General features: G+C 40.9%; 2 protein-coding genes across 3 annotated transcripts in view; one reads left to right on the forward strand and one right to left on the reverse strand.

Annotated features, from left to right (window-relative positions):
• The window catches only part of LOC309665723 (uncharacterized protein), a gene marked incomplete at its 5' end in the record, with an annotated part of 320068 nt that overhangs the window by 156662 nt on the left and 144071 nt on the right, over positions 1 to 19335 (forward strand). The window lies entirely within an intron of this gene.
• TMEM229A (transmembrane protein 229A) lies at positions 3540 to 18988 on the reverse strand (the record flags this gene model as incomplete). The annotated part of the gene is made up of 1 exon (XM_082472391.1): positions 3540 to 18988. One exon carries the CDS (start codon positions 18986 to 18988, stop codon positions 17873 to 17875), a length of 1116 nt encoding a protein of 371 aa, XP_082328517.1. The 3' UTR covers positions 3540 to 17872.

Genomic DNA, 19335 nt, shown 5'->3' on the forward strand with positions numbered 1-19335 from the left:
TTGTGATTTAAAACAAGGGATATAAATTTGGTCTTTGTCCTGTTTTTGGTACAGAGCTCCTAAAACCCTTGGAATTTCCTGTGATGAGAGCAACAAAGGTGTATCTTGTTATGTTAATGAGGTGACTTTTGGTCCAAGTCTAAGGATGGGGGCTGGTTGCCAGGAGAACCAACCAGGTGATTAGAAGGTTGGCACTTTCAGTCTCACCCCATCCCGACCCCCTCACCTCCAGGAAGGGGAGAGGGCCTGGAGGTTGAATGGATCACCAAGGGCCAATGATTTTATCAATCTTGACTATGTAATGAAGCCTCCATAAAACCCCCAAAGGACAGGGTTTGGAGAGCTTCTGGGTTGGTGAACACCTGGAGGTGCTGGGACAGTGGCGTGCCCTATGCGTCTCTTCCGTCTGGCTGTTGCTGAGTTCCATCCTTTTACAATAAACTAGGGATCTAGTAAGTAAAGTGTTTCTTCAAGTTCTTCGAGGTGCTGTAGCAGATTAATCAAACAGGGGGGAGGGTTTTAGGAACATCTAATTTGTAGCCAGTTGGTCAGAAGTACAGATGACCACCTTGGCTTTCGACTGGCATCAGAAATGGGGGGAGGATGCTGAAGAGGCAATCTTGTAGGACTGAGTCCTCAACCTGTAGAATCTAATGCTGTTTCCAGGTAGATAGTGTCAGAATTAAACTAAATTGAATTCTTGGACACTGTGCTAGATCTGAGAATTGCTTATTGAGTGGGGAAGCCTCCCCCTACCCCCGACACACACACACACACACACACACACACACACACACACTGTCGACTGAAAAAAAAAATGCACAACGTGAGAGTTGTGAGTTGAGTTTTATTTGGGGCAAAATTAGGACTATAGACTAGAGACAGCATTTCAGAGAGCTCTGAGAAACTGCTCCAGAGAGGTGGGGGGGGAGGTCAACGTTATACGTGATTTTAGTGAAGGGGGTGGGTACGAGCAGTCAAGCACACATTTGACAGAGGCTTGCTGCCAGTCACGAGGAGCAGATGCCACTGTTAATGAGTTTAGTGCTTTTCTAGATACCAAGAGATGCGAAAATTGGGCTCGTAGAATCTTCTGAAAACATTTATCTAAAGACCTGTTCTGCCAGTTTTTTCCAGAGCACAGAGTGCCTCATTCCTGATCTCCACCCTGAACTCCTTTCAGGGGGTGTTGAAGGTCAGTAGATGCAGCAGCTCATGATTTAATTCTTGTAGAGGTAGATGGCAAGTGCCAATTTGTAGTTGGCAACACACACACACACGTGCGTGCACACACCCACACACACACACACGCACACTTTGGAATTGGGTCCAGAAACACAAAAGACTATGAAACAGTAAAAGAACGACTTGACTAGGGAAGAGTATGTATACTGCCTGCCAGCATTGTGGTCCACATGAGTTTTGAGTTCTAAACTTAATATAAGTTCTCTTAGCTCCTTTCCAGCCATCATCAGCTACTTGAGTGAAGGCATGGATGGAACAGGCTGAGAGTGTGTATTTCCAGGTTTGGAGTTTTAGAAAAGATGGACAAGAGAGAGAAACAGGCAAGGAAGGGGAGGTTGTGTGTAAGTGAAGGAAGCTAGAATATCACCCCAAAATATGCCTCTTTAACACAGAAATTACTTTAGGCTGAAGGCAATTAAGAAGTAGTAAATGAAGAAAAAGCTCCCCCTTTTCTGCCTTAAGGCAGGAAATAAATTCTCCTTTTACTAGAGACAGATTCTTATCAGCACAGTGACCAAAGGAATCTGCAAACAAACCTTGTTAAACAAACACTTATCTTTTTAGTTGCTTCTTTACCATTTATTACCCCAAGCCCAAACCCCTTTGTCTTGTCAGTTCTTCACAAATTTATTGTTTCTTTGTCTTTAAGGTGTAAAAGCTTCCTGCTCTGGTCGCTTCTGTGAAAAAATACATTTCTGCTGTTTTAAGCCACCAAGTTTATGGTAATTTATTACAGTAGCCCTAGGAAACAAATGCCATCGTATTATTATTAATGTGAGGATTGTTAGCCTAAATGAATGACAAGTGAGTCTAAATTTTATTGCAAAGCTTAGTTGAACATGGGCATCTCTTGTGCTCCAGGCTTCAGGAGAATGCATTATTCAGAAGAAATGGACTTCCCAAATGAGGAATAGATGGTGCAAAATCAGAAATTGAAACACACTTTTGCATCCTAAAAACCTCAACAGTTTTAGACATTACAATACCACTCTCTCATTAGGGCAGATCGGTGATTTTCAGCTGGGGAGGGTGCTACAGGCTTCTAATAGGTAGAGACTAGGGATGTCCCTAAACATCTTACAATGCACAGGATAGCTTCCCACAGTGATGAAGTTGAGAAGCCTCAGGGTAAATGTAAATATAGTGCCATGAAGTTCCCATCACTCTTACTTTTCAATTTGGATGCAGCACAATTGTTGTTTTAGGGAAGAAAAATATTCCTTCTATCTTTCTTGGCTGGTCTAATAATCAAATTGACAAAAGCAGGTTAAAAGGAGAAAAAGAAAGCTTAATAACATGTATAACTCCTGTATACACTGGGGAGACGCAGGAAAACTGAGTAGCTCACCAAAATCACCAAAGCCACCACCTTAAACACCATCTTCAGCTAAAGACAAAAGAAGATGGGAGAGGGGGGAGTCAGTTATGGGAGGTTACCAAGAAAAGTACAGTAAATAAGGGTAAGATTGTTACGCAAATTTAAGTCATTCCCTTCTGCATTGATAAGAGTTTCTAGAGATGAAGTTATCACACTCTTCCTGGTACAGTGAAGGAGACACCCTTACAAGTGGAGATTTCTCTCTTTTTTTTTAATTGAAGTATGGTTGATTTACAAATTGTGTTAGTTTCAGGTGTACAGCAAAGTGATTCAGTTATTTGCTGAGCCCAGGTCCTGGAACTGGCCAGCACCAATCTTTAAATTCTGTTATTTCTTCCTGGGAACAGATTGAACTTGCTCAGACCTGCCTTGTGTTGAGATTACTCCTAACACCACTTAATTTGCAATTGCCAATATTTGCCTTGTGCCTCTCAATGGGTGTGAAAATATTCAGATTGTCACGCTAATTAGGATATCTTTTGACAGCTGCACTTTCTGGGGATTGGGCCAAGGAAAGGCCCCAGCGCACCCTAGTGCCCCTCCTGGGAGCAGGTTTGTGACCTCAGGTGGCCCAAGGTTAGTCAGTTTCCATTCACAGGTACCTTGAGGTGCTTTTTCAACCTCACCTCACCCTGAACCATTACCTTACAAGATTGTTAGGCACTTTTGATCTTTAAATATCACACGATATATACAAAGCATTTTAAAAGAGGAAGCAAACCAGAAAATGGCAAAGTGAATGTTTATTAAAATAAAAAAAAAACAAGACAAATAAATTATGCAAGCTGTCTGTTTTACATAGAATACAGCAAAGTCATAGGAAGTTTTTACATGTGGCAATTCTGTCAGTCTTGACAGGACTATGTTTTTTTGTTTGTTTGTTTTGTTTTGTTTTTAATTTTTATTAATTAATTAATTTATTATTTATTTTTGGCTGTGTTGGGTCTTTGTTTCTGTGCGAGGGCTTTCTCTAGTTGTGGCAAGCGGGGGCCACTCTTCATCGTGGTGCGCGGGCCTCTCACTATCGCGGCCTCTCTTGTTGGGGAGCACAGGCTCCAGACGCGCAGGCTCAGTAGTTGTGGCTCACGGCCTTAGTTGCTCCGCGGCATGTGGGATCTTCCCAGACCAGGGCTCGAACCCGTGTCCCCTGCATTGGCAGGCAGATTCTCAACCACTGCGCCACCAGGGAAGCCCCAGGACTATGTTTTAAGACAAAAACATTAGGGACTTCCCTGGTGGCTCAGAGGCAAAGAATCCGCCTGCCAATGCAGGGGACACGGGTTCGAGCCCTGGTCCGGGAAGATCTCACATGCCGCAGAGCAACTAAGCCCGTGTGCCACAACTACTGAGCCTGCACTCTAGAGCCCGCGAGCCACAACTACTGAGCCCGAGTGCTGCAACTACTGAAGCCCACGTGCCTAGAGCCCGTGCTCCGCAACAAGAGAAGTCACAACAATGAGAAGCCCGCGCACTGCAATGAAGAGTAGCCCTGCTCGCCACAAATAAAGAAAGCCCGCGTGCAGCAACGAAGGCCCAATGCAGCCAAAAATAAATTTAAAAAAAAAGACACGAATGTTTGATAAAAATATAAAGTCCTGGGGTTGTAATGTACAGCATGCTGACCATAGTTAATAACACTGGATTGCATATTTTAAAATTGCTAAGAGAGTAAATCTTAAGTCCTTATCACAAGAAAAAAAATTGTAACTATCTATGGGGACAGATGTTAACTGGACTTATTGTGGTGATCTCTTTGCAATATATATAAATATTGAATCATTATGTTTACACCTGAAACTAATATAATATTGTATCTTAATTTTACCGCATTTAAAAAATACATACATAAAGAAAGAGATAAAGAAAAAAAGAAAGAAAAGGATGAGGATGATGCAGTGTTTCATCTCTCACACACTTAAAACTAAAATCTTGCCATCACAGTGCCTCCTATCCTTCTTTTGCTGTATCTATTCATTCTCTGGAACCTACTTTCCAAATAACTTTCTCCTATCCACTCTGCTACAGCCTTAACTCAGACCATCAGCATTTCTTATCTGAATTATCACATCGACTTCCTGGTTTCTCTGTCATTCACTATTCTCTCCCTGCTAATCAGAGTAATCTTTCTAAAACCCATATCTGCTTACAGATAGTTCGCTCTCCTGTTTCAATTAACACCCAATATCCACAGGATAAACCCAAACTCGGCATGGAATACGCATCTCTCCATCGCCTGACCCCTATTCCAGTCTTACCTTGCAGCCGCTCCTCCCTTGATTTCCTTCGTCCTTGACTCTAACAGAAATACACCCTCCACTCTCCATCACCATCCCAGTGAAGTTTTTGTCCTTATGCTTGATTAAGGACAGAATTTGTGAAAAATGCAGTTACCCATTCCCTTGTGGTTACAGAAGAAGGGCACTCAATACACACTCTCATCAATAAACAGCATAATTCCAATCAGACTTTTAAAGAAATCTTGAGAGTCTGGAATTTTGAGATAAATAAATGTATTATTTATGAAGGTTTTTTAAAAACCTAACCCCCATAGGTAAAAATGTACTTAAGAGTTTCTGTTAAGAAATGCCTCCTGGTATTTATATGAAGTTAGATCTGGCCTATGAGAGGAAGTTCAGTTTCATACACAACAGAGAAAACACACAGCAAAGGCTAATGCTAGCTATGGAATAATTTTTCATCCCTGAAAACTCATAGCTAAGTCTTCCTCTCTAATTTGAAGCCAATTTTTAATCAGAAGTGAAGAGTCAGTTTACACATTTACATACTCAATTTTATATTTACCTACTCAATCTTCATGTGAAAATGTTATGTCATTTATTTGGTCAGTAAAGGGAGAATTCAAGGAGGACGGAACACAGAAGGATAAGATTAATTTAAATCTTAAATGCCAACCGGGACCGATCCCACAGGAGCGGGTCATCCATTAATCAAAGAGTAACTGAGCACGGTGGGGCCCAAGGGTTTGGGACCGTATCCAGGTGAGTGAATTCCGCAAAAAGCCCCAAGGGGGAGCAGGGACAGCAAAAGGCCAACCCAGAGGAAAGGCTGAAGTCTCTAAAAAGAAAGGGGTGAAAGAGATTAAAGGGCTCTAAGAAGTGCCATCAGATGCTGGGAAGGCACATCCTATTGTTTCTGAACAATGACAGGCTTTCTTTACAACCCTCGCTTTCACTTCATTCCCATATATTTATTCACACAGATACGTGAAACTTGCACTAACACTCATTTCCTTCAAATAACACAAAATCTTATGTTTGAATTTCAAAGTTTTGTTCTCCTAAGAGCTTTGCTATACGCTGATACAGAGGACTCTGCTTTAATTTCAAAGATGTACAGTTAGTTTATTTTTTTTATTCTTTTATTCTCCATTTTTCCGATTTCCTCCCAGTTTCATAAGCAGAATCAGAAGTGCAGTCGTGTTAAGAAGAGCCTTCCAGGACTTCCCTGGTGGCACAGTGGTTAAGAATCCACCTGCCAATGCGGGCAAAGAAAGCTCAATACCTTGTTATCTGTGTTTTCTATTTTATGCCACCAAAAGCAAAACATCACATAGGTAAGCATATCTGGGGTTATTTATAGATCATCTAGAAGTAATATTAGGAATTTATGTTTCTGAAATGAATACCCTATAAATTAATGGAAATGTGGTTATGTAATAATAGTTACAATACCTTGAAAATTGATTTTGTACTCTTGAATACCCTGGTCAAATATTTTAAATGCTAATCTAAAAATACATTCTATGAAATTAAGTGAATTGGCTCTCAGTAGAGTTGCCCTTTAAGGCCTCTGTCTCAGCTCTCAGAAAGTCCTGGAGACACAGTGTCTGTGTTCAGATGTTTCCAGAGAGCTAATTTTCTGAGTAACAAATGGACTTTGAAGAAAAAAATAAAAATGGGGAGGGGCTCACTTAAAAAATCTGTGTACAAATACCAATAAAGGTTAAAATTAGGGATGGATGAAATAGAACTTGTCCCTAGAGAGAATTAAAAAAAAAACAATGATGAATTTATTATGTAACATTGGAAGGATAAAACTAAGGGGAAGCTCCTTCTTTCTTTTTTCAGATATTCTTCTCCCCTGTCTAATGATACAGCCCTGAACTTTCTGAGAGACAGATAATGTTGCTTAAAAAGAATACTGAGGGACTTCCCTGGTAGTCCAGTGGTTAAGACTCTGTGCTTCCACTGCAGGGGGTGCAGGTTCTATTCCTGGTTGGGGCATTAAGATCCTGCATGCCATGCGTGGCCAAAAAATTAAAAAAAAAAAAAAGAAAAGAAAAAAGAATACTGAAATGGAGTCGCATTCCTGTCTCTTATTAGCTGTGTGGCAGATAAATTTCAGTGACTTCATCTATAAGCTATAAATAATAATAATAACAATAGTAACTATAATACCATACAGGGTCATCGTGGGAATTAAAAAAGAAGAAGTGGTATGAATTGAATTGTGTTTCCCCACCAGATTCATATGTTGAAGCCCTAACCCTCAATGTATTTGGAGATACAGCCTTTACAGAGTTACTTAAGGTTAAATGAGGTCATAAGGGTAGGGCCCTAATCTGATAGAATCAGTGTCCTTTTAAGAAGAGACAGTGGAGAGCTTGTTCTCTGTCTACCATTCAAGGACACAGTGAGAAGGCAGCCATCTGCAAACCGGGAAGACAGCTCTCACCAAAAGAGAATCCTGCCAAACCTTGATCTCGGACTTCTAGCCTCCAGAACTGAGAGAGTAAATTTCTGTTGCTTCAGTCACCCAGTCTACGGTATTTTGTTACGGCAGCCTGAGCTGACTGATACAATAAGGTAGGATATCAAGGGTAGAGTCCATGTCAGACTTGCTGATGTTTAATCCCACAGCATTCTCAGTGCCTGTTATCTAGTAGGTACTCAATAAATCTTTACTGAATGAATAAATGATTGAATCAAAAAATAAAAGTTAGTCATTACATACAGATTTAAATTCTCTTTGAGCAGAGCTGACTTCAGACTTTCTCTGAGTCCTTTATTGGATTGCATATGTTAGGCAGCATGAAAATCCAGTACAGTGCCAATCCCAGGAGTTTCTCCCTCTCTATACTTTCCCTTTTCCTCCACCTGTCTGTGTAGGTGTTTAGAGAATGCAGCTTGGGAGCCAGACTGCCTGAGCCCAAATCTTGGCTCTATCACTTGTAGCCTTGGGCAAGATGGCGGCAGTAAGAGCATACGTAAAAACAGAGATCATAATAACCTACCTCATCAGGTTGCTGTGAAAATTAAATGAACAGACACCTGTCATGCTTAGAAAACAAATAGCTTAATCTATTGACGGCATCCTCCCTTCCGCCTATACTCCCCCTTCCTGAATATCTTGAAGTACAGCGGTCATTAACTCTGTTCTTAAATTTACTTTAATTTTAGGATGAACTTGATGTGTTGACCTAAAACAAATAGACTGCCAGATATTTCTCCAGCAAAGACGGATTTTTTTCAGGATCAGCACAGAATCACAATTCAGGGTCTGCAACCATGGCAAGCCACATGCAAGTTCCCACAAGGCAAGGGAAGGAGAAGATTTCATAGAGGGGAAGAGGAAGTCGGGAGGGCCAGAGTAAACAAAGAGTCCATGGCTGAGTCCTTGCCCGGAAAGAAGTGGAGTCTTTCTTCTTCCCAATGAGCTCTGCTCTCGTTGCAGGGTGTGGAAGCTCCCACCTCTATTTAATTGCAGTTTCTGTTCGTTAATTTTACAGATGATACCAAACACGCCCTCCCCTTCCTCTCTTCTGTTGTCGGTGCTATCACCTTCTCAGGATCTCCTGCCTATCTGACCATTTATTCCCATATCTCTTGCAGGCTTCCTCTTTCTACTTTCTTTTGGAAGTCCTCAAGGCTCTGAGTCCACATTCACTTGGCCAGTTGCATCTGCTTCTCTCTCTCAACTTGTAAAACCATCCTATCACTACACACTCTCTATTCTGACTCTTAAGTATCTCTCAAATCTATATTTTAGGCCATCTCCACTGTCACAATCCTGGCCCAGCTCTCCATCATCTTTCACCTTTTGTATAACAGCCTCATAACTGGTCTTTCACTACCTCTAATCTTGTCCTCTCCGATCTCAGTTTTGTTTTGTTTTGTTTTTTCATTTTTTTTATTATTAATTTATTTGTTTATTTTTGGCTGCGTTGGGTCTTTGTTGCTGTGTGCAGGCTTTCTCTACTTGTGGCGAATGGGGGCTATTCTTTGTTGTGGGGCGCAGGCTTCTCACTGAGGTGGCTTCTCTTGTTGCGGAGCACAGGCACACAGGCTTCAGTAGTTGTGGCTCGCGGGCTCCAGAGCTCAGGCTCAGTAGTTGTGACGCACAGGCTTTGCTGCTCCGCGGCCTGTGGGATCTTCCCAGACCAGGGCTCGAACCCATGTCCCCTGCATTGGCAGGTGGATTCTCAACCACTGCACCACCAGAGAAGCCCTCAGTTTTGTTTTTAAAAATGCAAGTTGGATTAGTACTTTGCCTGCTTAAAAGCCCTAATTAACTTGTCAACACCCTTAGGAAATGGCCCTCCAAACTTTAATGCGCCCATAAACTTCAAGACCTACCTCTTGCCTACCCCTCTGGCTTCAGGTCTCACTCATCCCTCCGTTGCTGTCCTCAACCAGATACAGTGGGCTTTGAGTTACTCCGCGCTCTGACACTCACTCTTGACAGGCCTTTGAGCAGGTTGGGCCCCCCATCTAAAGCCTTCCCAATATGCTCTCCAGTCTTGGTGGCTTCCCCATGGTCTCCTCCAGCAGCAACTTTCTGTAACACACTTTTGTTTTAAAATCCTCATCCTCTGCTTGATGAAAGAAGAATTGCTTATGTCTTATTTACTTTTTAACACACAGTACACATTTAAATAGTTGTTGGCTAGATGAATGAATGAACCCTTCTCAATTTTCCTTATGCTCATTTTTACTCCTTTGGTTCAAATGCTTTGATCTGTATGACGGTTAATTTTATGTATCGACTTGGCTGGGCCACGGGATGCCCAGATACGGGGTCAATCATTATTCTTAGTACTTCGGTAAGGGTGTTTTTGGATGAGTTTAGTCTTTAAATCAATAGATAAAGCAGATTGTTCTTCCTAGTGTGCGTGGGCCTCATCCAATCAGTTGAAGGCCTGAATAGAATAAAAAGACTGACCTTCTCTGAATAAGAGGAAATTCCTCCTGTTCAAGCTGGGACATTGGTTTTTACCTGTCTTCAGATTTGAACTGAGACATCGGCTCTTCCTGGGTCTTGAGCCCACTGGTCTTTGGATTGTAACTACATCATTGGCTCCCTGGGTCTTCAGCTTGCAGACTCACCCTGCAGATCTTAGGACTTGCCAGCTTCTATAATTGCATGAGCCAAATTCTTACAATAAGTCTGTCTGTCTATCTATCTATCTATCTATCTACCTATCTATCTACAGCCTATTGGTTCTGTTTCTCGGGAGAATGCTAACACAATCTGCCAATAGTATATGAGGTTGGAAATACAGCATGAAGTGAATCAGATTCATAGATAATAAAACAAAAATATTTACTGCTGGACAATAAAACTGCCACTAGCAGCAGTTTTCTAAATTTAACCAAGTTTGAATTTTATTTTCATTTCTCTGTTCAAAAATTGCCCCAATCCAGAAGGTCATCAGCAAAATCATTTCATCAGTAATGAAAATCAAGATGCATCAGTAAGCTGCAAACTGAGTAACTCCTTCTTTAGGGGAGTGTTATCCAGTAAAACATGCACTGCCAACCAGTTCATATTTAAAAATTCATATTTCAGAAATAATGTTTTAAAGGGTAGTTAAGTTTAAATAGCCTACAAATTAAAACAAAAACAAAAAACAAACCTATAATGTGGCTAAACTCTCTTAGAGAATGACCTGAGTTCTGTGCCTGACAAAAGAAGTTGCTCAGCAGAGAATGAAAGACTATGAGAAGATTAAGCAATTTCTACCTTTTTTCTAGGTACATGGTTGGTCTTATTTATGTTCCATAAATAAATGTCCTGTTGAAGTCACATGTTGTCACCTGGCAGCATTCCTAATTCCTGCTTCCACTACTGAATTATATCTGGCATGAGAATTCAGATGAGTTCACCAAAACAAATTTTTTGAGCACCTGCTCTGTGCTAAGTTCATTGCTAAGTGTTGAGAAGACACAGAGAATGACATATGCCTGCTCCCAAAAGATGAAATTAGAAAATAGTAGGAACAAAAGAAGTGAAGAGTGAATTCAACAGCAACTTTTCTGTTCTTCACTCTATTTGCCTTCATTTCCCTCTAATTCACTTTCAGGCCCGGTAATGAGTATGTGACGAGCAGATCCTGGCCAATTACTTATATCAGAATGTGCAGGTCCATGAAGAGGACCACCGGCTTAACGGGAGTCTATAGGAGACAGACTTAGGGGATGTAGAAAATTCAACTGAAACAATGATGTGACTGAGCTGCTAAAAAAGCTCATAATGCTTACTTTTGTTCTACATTTGTAGAAATAAAGCATCTAGATCAAAGTAGGTAATAGTTTTACCACTGTATGTTTTATGATATATTGCTGAATGATCTTGGATATTTAGCCTGGAGTAAGTCAATTAAGACACATTTGGAAACTTTCTTCAAACCTTTGGTCTTCTGTTTATCTATGGATGAAAAACTTGGGACAATGAGTGAAAGTTACAGATGGGGTCTTTTCTAGCTATCAAGGTATATAACAAAGAAATGAGTTGGCCTGGGGGATCTGAATAAGTACAAAGATTTCTGTCAGAAGTGATCAAGGAAAGGATGGATGGACACCTGTCAAAGATAATCTAGAAGAACTTATTCTTTTGGCAGGAGTTGAATCATGACATTCATTACCTCCTCAAGCTCTAAAGTTCCATGATTTTAGATTTCAATAAGTTGTAGACTGTTTACCCGTGCATTGGGTAGACACATCAATGATACATTATTAAAACTTTTATAGCATGTTCAATAACATCATTTCACAAAAAATAAACTCAGAAATCTTGTTAAATAAATATGGATACAATAAAGTGTACATTTTGGTACCCAACCAAACTTAGCCTGTGCAGTATTTCATGAACATAAAGTTTTCTTTGTAATTCAAATCTTACATGGTATAAAGACCTAGAATAATATTTATAAATGTGAATTATTTTAGCCAAAGAAAAATAACGCAAGGTCTCTCTAAGGCTATTGAACACTCTCCCTTTCAATGTATCTTTTACTTCTGCCTTTATTATTCTTTTGTTTCTGTTTTATTTGCTGAAAATATCATTACAAGTAAGTACAATGATAAATTTTGTTAAACTCTTGCTTTTAAGTACTTGGCATCTGAATCCTTGCTCTGATGTACTCCGGGGAGCTCTTCTATTTATTTTTTCTTCCTGTCCCATCATTGTTTCTAATAAAAGATTAAGACTAAAATAGTTCCCCTTCAGAAATGTACAAGGGTGTATATTCAATTTAGTTTTTGTTCCTGGAAGTTAGTGCGTAATCAAAATGATATGATATAAACTTTCTGCATGTTCCTCTCCATATTATTTTCAAATATTTAAAGTTTCAAATCTGAGATCCTTTGAGACTACTTTTATTTTCATCATGCATGGATTATAAATAATATGTTAATAAAATACCTTGTATGTAATATAAATATTTGTTGGAAACCCATCAAAAGTTGGTCTAGTTCTCTCCTTAATATCATAAGTATAATTTTTTTTTGGATGGGAGGGTTGATCCATGGCATCTTTCATCGTTTCTGGTTAGCTAATTGCTTCTGTCATACCTGTGTCTTCTCACTTCCTTTCCTGATGAAGCTGTTTAGGTCTGCCAAGGAAGCTACCATGAAACTCCCCCAGCTAATATTCCACAGGTGGACCTGAGCAGCCACCAAAGACTTTTCCTGGGTTGAACCAGGTTGAGATTCCAATGACCCAAGCAGGGTTCCTACTATTTAATCTTTTACTCCTATGCCTGCAGCCAATGTTGGCTTATTTGTTTGTTTGTTGTTCTGAAGTAATTTAAATTATACTCAAAGCTCTCAAAGTCCTATTGCTTAGACTCAGTGAATTGGAGCATCTTTGAAAAGATATGATAAGTAGACCATAAGCATCATGGTGAAAGAATGAAATACTGATTTTTTTCTTTTAAATAAAGAGAAAAGAGTGTCTTAAAAAGTGTTTCATTGCAATACGCCAGCAGGCTGACCAGTATATATTAGCTCCTGGAAACTTTGAGAAAACTTCTTCCTTCACGAATAGACAGTGGGGTTTATCATCTCAGCTTTCACACCTTTCCCCTCATTTAGTCTTTGCATGAAAAACACAATTAATGCTGTCTTGAATAGTCCAAGCTGAGTTGAGAAATCATCTGTCAGAGATGTAAGAAATTCCAGCCTTGGATGGAAGGCTGGATGTTATTAATCTTCATGGTTTCTTTCAACCCTTAATTCTTCTTAATTATGGTAAAGATATATTTTCTTCTAAATGGGAAAGTTGATCCATGTGACTTGGATTCTAACAGTGGATTCTAACAGAACTTTTAAGAGGTTAAGATGAACATCAAACTTTTCTGTATATCAAAGACCAGCCTCTCTGTCTCTCTCGCTCTCCCCCTCTCTCTCCCTCTCTCTCTCTCTCTCTCTCTAGGAGTTGTCTGGTCATTTGTTTGACCGTTTCTGAAAAGAGAATTTAAAAATTAAAGAAAAAAGTCTCCATATTTACGTTCTCTTTATATTAAGAAAAAAATCTCTAAGGAAAAATTTCTCTATACACATCACAGGTTAATTTATAATTTGGGTTGCTAGCGACTGGAAGTCATTGCCTGTGTGATAGCTTCATGTATTCGTGTTAAAAATTAGAAAGAGATCAGTTCTAATGAATAGAGGTCCACACAGACAAGTGCTGTTTTCGTTGGTTCCTCTCGTACCAAGTCTAAGAATAAAAAGGAAAAAAAAAAAACCAAAAACTGGCAACAGAAGAGAACCATCTTTTACTGCCATCTTTCCCTTCAGCATAAACTGAGGCACGTGTTTGATAGAGGGAAGGGAAGTGTGCTTCTTCTTACTCTCCCTCAGTAAAGGATCTTAGTTCCATTAAGCACTGTTGGAAAGTATATTGGAGAGAGTATATTTAAAATTAATTTAAAAGGTAAAGGGTTTTTAATGCCTTTTAATATAAGCAAACATTGATTTTATTAAAATGCCTTCAGATATTACAATACAATGACTTATTTATCACTCCAAGTCTGCATCATGAGTATAACTTCCTTTCCAAGTATACTGATTTTGTGTATTTTGGAAGTGGAGAGAGAACCAAAGCAGTCTACCAGAATTCTTCCTCACCATCCTTCTTAAATAGAATCAGGTCTATCATGCCAACAGAGACTATTTCAAAACAGTAGAAATTATTATTTTTTTTAAAGGGATAGGATTAACCAATTAGATGTTTCTTAAACAACAAAGAATGTCATATTTTTCTAAGCTGTGTTTGACATAAAATGTCAAATACTTATAATAAAATATTAAAGTTAAGTACAGTGAAATGTGTGAAATACTGAAAGGATTATCAACCTTGTTGGAGTCCTTGTATAGCATAGGAACGTCTATATTCATTGATAACATGAAAAACTTAACATTTCTCTTTAGATTGAAAGCCCAAATAGAATTGATTTAAAATTTAAAGCACTTCTAGTAAGAAATTTCAGCACTGTATAAGTTAAACATGGAGTGAAAACCATATTTATTACTTTTTTTCTCATGTTTTTCTGTTAAGAACTTTCTTAGACTCTGAGGTGTTTAATTGAACTCAACAAATATCTGCAAAAATTTAATTTTAATTTTTGGGCCGTTTAGCTCTTACAGTGAAGCCCATTCTGAGTGCTATATTAAATGTATAGCAGTAATTATATGTATTTTCCTAGCTTGTGATATGAGGTATCTTGCATTTCAATATATTATTCTTATACTCAAGATCATCTGACTTCAAATGAGGAACTCTATTTCAGAGCACCGCTTGAATATAAAGACTATCACCCACCTGGGGATTAGAACTAGGCTGATTGTCAGTTATGCAACCTGGTATTAGTGCCCTTGTTATTTTCCATGGAATAAAAAGGCAACATGAAAGAGAGTCTTTGCTACTAGTATCTAGCTTTTATACAGCTGCCCTTGCATTTGTCATAGTGCAAGAGAAGAGAAATACAGATTGTAAGGTGAAATCCATAGAAGATTCAAAGTCACTGTGGTCAGTAGATAGAGGCATGACAGCCATGCTGTTAAGAAGAGACACTGGAGTCCAGTGTACTTGGATTCTATCTGTTGATAAATAGCTGTATGACTTGGATAGTTACTTAACCTCTTTGGGCTTCAGTTTCATTGTCCTCATGTAAAAGGAAAGTTGTTAGAGGTTTAAGTAAATATGTGTGTGTGTTTGTGTACCTATATATGTGTATATATATACACTTAAGGTATATATATATCATATATGATATGTATGTATCTTTAATATATATCATATATGAACCTTAAGATATACATTACTTAAAATTAAATACATATATACTTGAGATATATATATAATATATATTCATTTAGGATATATGTGGCTATATACATATATTCACTTACAATTATACATATATGATAACAGAACAGTTCTTGGCAGGTGGTAAGCACTACTTAAATATTAACTATTATTTTATTGCCTTATCATTTCTATATCTGAACTACTAATGAGTAACAAAGTTGATTGACCTGATCATTCTTTCCTTTCCCTGCTTTTTCTTTAAAGGTTCAAAGTTGCAGCAAAATGTTACTTTTAAGAAGTTGAGTAAACAACAGAATGAGAAGCCCTAAAGCAAGGTGCTGAGTTAATAGACAGGATAATCACTTCCTGAACACAGATGAACGAGCTCTTTGTACAACTAGCAGGGGGACTGTTAATGGGCTTTTGTTTTAGAGAGGATGGATTGAGGGAGAGGCCTGAGGAGAGCCCTTACAACATCTGCCTCTCTCCTTGCCTATTACTGAAACAGTAGCCTTGCAAATAAGTATAATCTCACATAAATCAAAACACTAGACTGTGAGCTCTATCAGGACAGAGATTTTGTCTATGTTGGGTCACTGCTGTCTCCACAGGGTCCAGGCAAGCGCCTGACAAATAGCAGGTTCACAATAACTATTTCTTGAATGAATTGAAAGAATGAAAAATCTTGAACTTTCCTTTAAATAGGATTAACATTAAAAGCAAAACAAACAAAATAGCAAGCTTTCCTACTTCCTGATGGATTTCTGACCCCGAGAATGCTGGTAAGCAGATTAAGCAGGGTTGAGGAGCAGCATGTGAATGACAGCAGTGTGAATGCGTACATTTAGCAAGTATTCCAGAAGCCACGGATTTGGTTAAGGCTTCACAGGAATGTGTGGTGTGGAGAGGTGCCACACTGAACTCGGATTCATGCACATGTGACACATTTGAATTACAAATATTTTGTCCAGCATCTAACTTTAGTGTCTATACTTACACTTTTTCTCTCCCCAGGTTTTCACAAACCTTTTTCACAAAGTGATACTTTTACTCTCTGCAAACATTTAGCTTACTTTAGCTTTCTACTCAGCCTTTGACTGGCTAACACCATCAGTGCGACAGGATCTATTTCACAGGTGGGATTTATCATATAGCATTACTTATAATTTAGTTCACGACCTCGGATTGTAGATTAAAATAATATAACATTCTTAGAGCTATGCCTGACTTCAATCTAAATACATGTTCATTTTTACTGTCATAGCAAACATTTTTTTGAAAACAGAAAGAAGTCCCTTTTTATAGCATAGGCAAGCTAATAATTTGAATAGGAATATATGTTCATTTATGTACACCATAAGTTTTCCTAATTTTCTTTGTAATGAAAACTGAGAAGGTATTAGTCATCCTTGGATGAGCCGTACTCAGTTCTACTTGTCTTTTCTAAATAGAATGAAAACACAGCAAACAAATTTAAAGTACATTATTAATTGATTAGATATGATTTCTTAAAATGGTTTACATCATCTCTTTTAACTTCCATCTCTTCCAAGCTTCCAGACATTCATAACGAGTCACCAAAAAGCTATCATTGATTTATAATGCACATTACTACATCGGGCTTGGCCCAAGAAATCTGTATGGGCCCCAAAGAAAACAGAAAAATGTTTACAACTGAGCCATGGCAGAAATAGGCTGAAAACACATATCTGTATTCTCCAAAAACAATTAGGGCTAATGTAATTAAGGTGAATATTCCGGTTCATTTTATTCCATGGAACTGTTTCTGCTCTTGAAGCCCCATGTAGGAAAGAGTCTTTATGGTTAGAACACTACTGAGGGTGGTGTAATTTTGCTTGGCCCTTGTACATGTAAAGTAAACATTTTACATTATTGCACAGGGACAAAAATTTACAGCCAAAGATGACACAGGATCTGATTAAAGTTAACACACTTGGCGTTTAAGGCTAACCCACATAGGAAAGCAATCATTCCCAGGATGGAGATCAAATATCTTAACACAGTGTTACCTGTCTGAGTTGCTAGAAAAGATTTCTTATCTAAAAATTGATTCATAGGATGTGATTTCAAAGTTGTCAGTTTCTTTTCATTTGTGTGCTAGACAGAGGCACTTTAAGAGCTATTAACTGTAGTCTCAGGAGTACAAGACTGGGTTTCAGCAGTCATTCGTAAATATGGCAAGGAATTAAAATGACCTTGGATTAAAAAGAAAGTAAACAAACCATTAAATCAGAAAATTTCACCAAATCTTGTAAAAATCACTGGTCTCTGAGTTGAAGAACTTCCTCACTTAAAAAAAAAGAAAAAAGAAAAAAGAAAAATCAGTGGCTATCCTCCCACCCAAATAAGTGAATTCTACAGCTTTTCGATGTTAAGGTATGATGGTTTTGCTGTTTGGGCTAGTGAGGGTTTTAAAATATTCAGGAGTTAAATACTCTGAGTTATGTTTTCAGCAATATTTCAAAGTATTGTAGTATTATGCATAAGTTCCAAATAGAAAAACTAAAATATCGAATAAAACAGGTTGAAAAAGTTCAATAAAATGTATAAAAATTAAAAGGCTAAAAACCAAAACCAAAACCAAAAAAACCTCACCGCGTTTTAAGTGTGTAAAAATAAATCACATTCATTCATGGAAATCCAGTGACTGTGGGTTTTTTTTTTTTTTTTTTGGTCTTAGTTAGTTGGTACGTACTGCACCTGCCACAACACGTTGGAAAGTAGGTCCTGGTACACACTAAGGAATATCCAACCAGGTAAATACATCAGGGTGATAAGGCCCATGAAATTGAGCGGATAGTGAGAATAGTCCCAGGAACAAGCGCCCCAAGTGCGGAGTCCCAGACCCCAGGACAACTCCCACGCGTAGATGAAGATCACGTAGAAGGGCACTCGCTTCCAGGTACCCCAGCCCCGACTGTAGTGGAGGTGGAAGTAGAGCTTTTCCACCACGAAACTGCAGCTGCCGTACATAAAGAAGGACCAGAGAGACGTGTGGCCGCTGCTTGTCCCGTCCCCCTGCCCCAGCAGGTTAAAGAAGAATGTGAAGAAGATCTCATCCAGAAAGCCGTGCATTCCGAAGAAAAGAAAGCGGAGCAGGTCCGGCAGCCCCTGGCTGGGGGCTCCCGCGGCGCCCCTGGGGCCGCGAGGTCTCCGCCGCCGGCCGCCGGCTGCCGCAGGGACCCGGGCGCCTGCAGGGGCGGGGGGCGCGCCCCGCAGCAGCTGTTGCTGCTGCTGTTGCCGCCGCCGCTGGTACCGCAAGCGCAGGAAGCGCTTCAGGAACACTTGGCAGTGGTAGAGCGCCAGCACGTACTGCAGCGCCAGGTCCAGCGCCCCCGGCGCCGCTGCGCCCCCCGGCCCGCCGCCCTGGCTGAGCAACGCGCCCGCCAGGGTCTGCAGCCCCACGTGGGCCGAGGGGTAGAGGAGGAAATTGAAGACGAAGGCGCTGGGGCAGCGCCGCTGCTGCAGGTAGACTTTCTCCAGGGCAAAGTGGGTGAGCGAGTGCAGAAGGCAGTGGTAGGGCGAGGAGAAGCCCAGCATCCGGAGGTCGGGGCTGCGAACGAAGCGCCGCGCCGCAGACAGGAGCACGTCCAGGGTGATCCCGTGCATCCCGTAGAAGTAGAGGCGCATCCAGGCGGGCAGCGCGGCGCCCTCGGCCGGCGCTTCAGCAGTGGACAGCGGCTCGGGGCGGCTGACGGCTGCCTCGCCTCCCCGCCCGCCGGGGGCCCCAGAAAGCCTCGCCGCGCCGCCCCTCCGCGTGGGACCCTCGTCGTCCGCGTCCCTGCGAGCCATCGGCTCAGAGGCTGCCCGGGCGCCCGAGCCCGCGCCACCGCTGCCGCCGCCGCTGCCGGGTGCGCGGAGCTGCGGGGCCGAGGGCCCGAGCCCCGTGCCGCCTCCCGGACGCTGCCGGCCCCCGGGGGGCGCGCGGGTAGCTCCGTCCCGGCCGCGGCCGGGCGGCGGCCGGAGCTGCTGCGATTGGGGGACGCGCGGGCCGCCCGGCTCGCGGAGTCCCCCCGCCGCGGCCCCGCCGCGCCCTCGCCTCCAGTCCCGGGCGAGGTGCCGCCGGCCAGCGCCCGCGCTCACGCTGCGCGGCCTATCGGGCGCCGAGGCCCGGCGAGGTGCAGTGGCGCCGGGGCCGA

This window comes from Balaenoptera physalus, assembly GCF_965194825.1.
Source record: "Balaenoptera physalus genome assembly, chromosome: 8".
NCBI classification, from domain to species: Eukaryota; Metazoa; Chordata; class Mammalia; order Artiodactyla; family Balaenopteridae; genus Balaenoptera; species Balaenoptera physalus.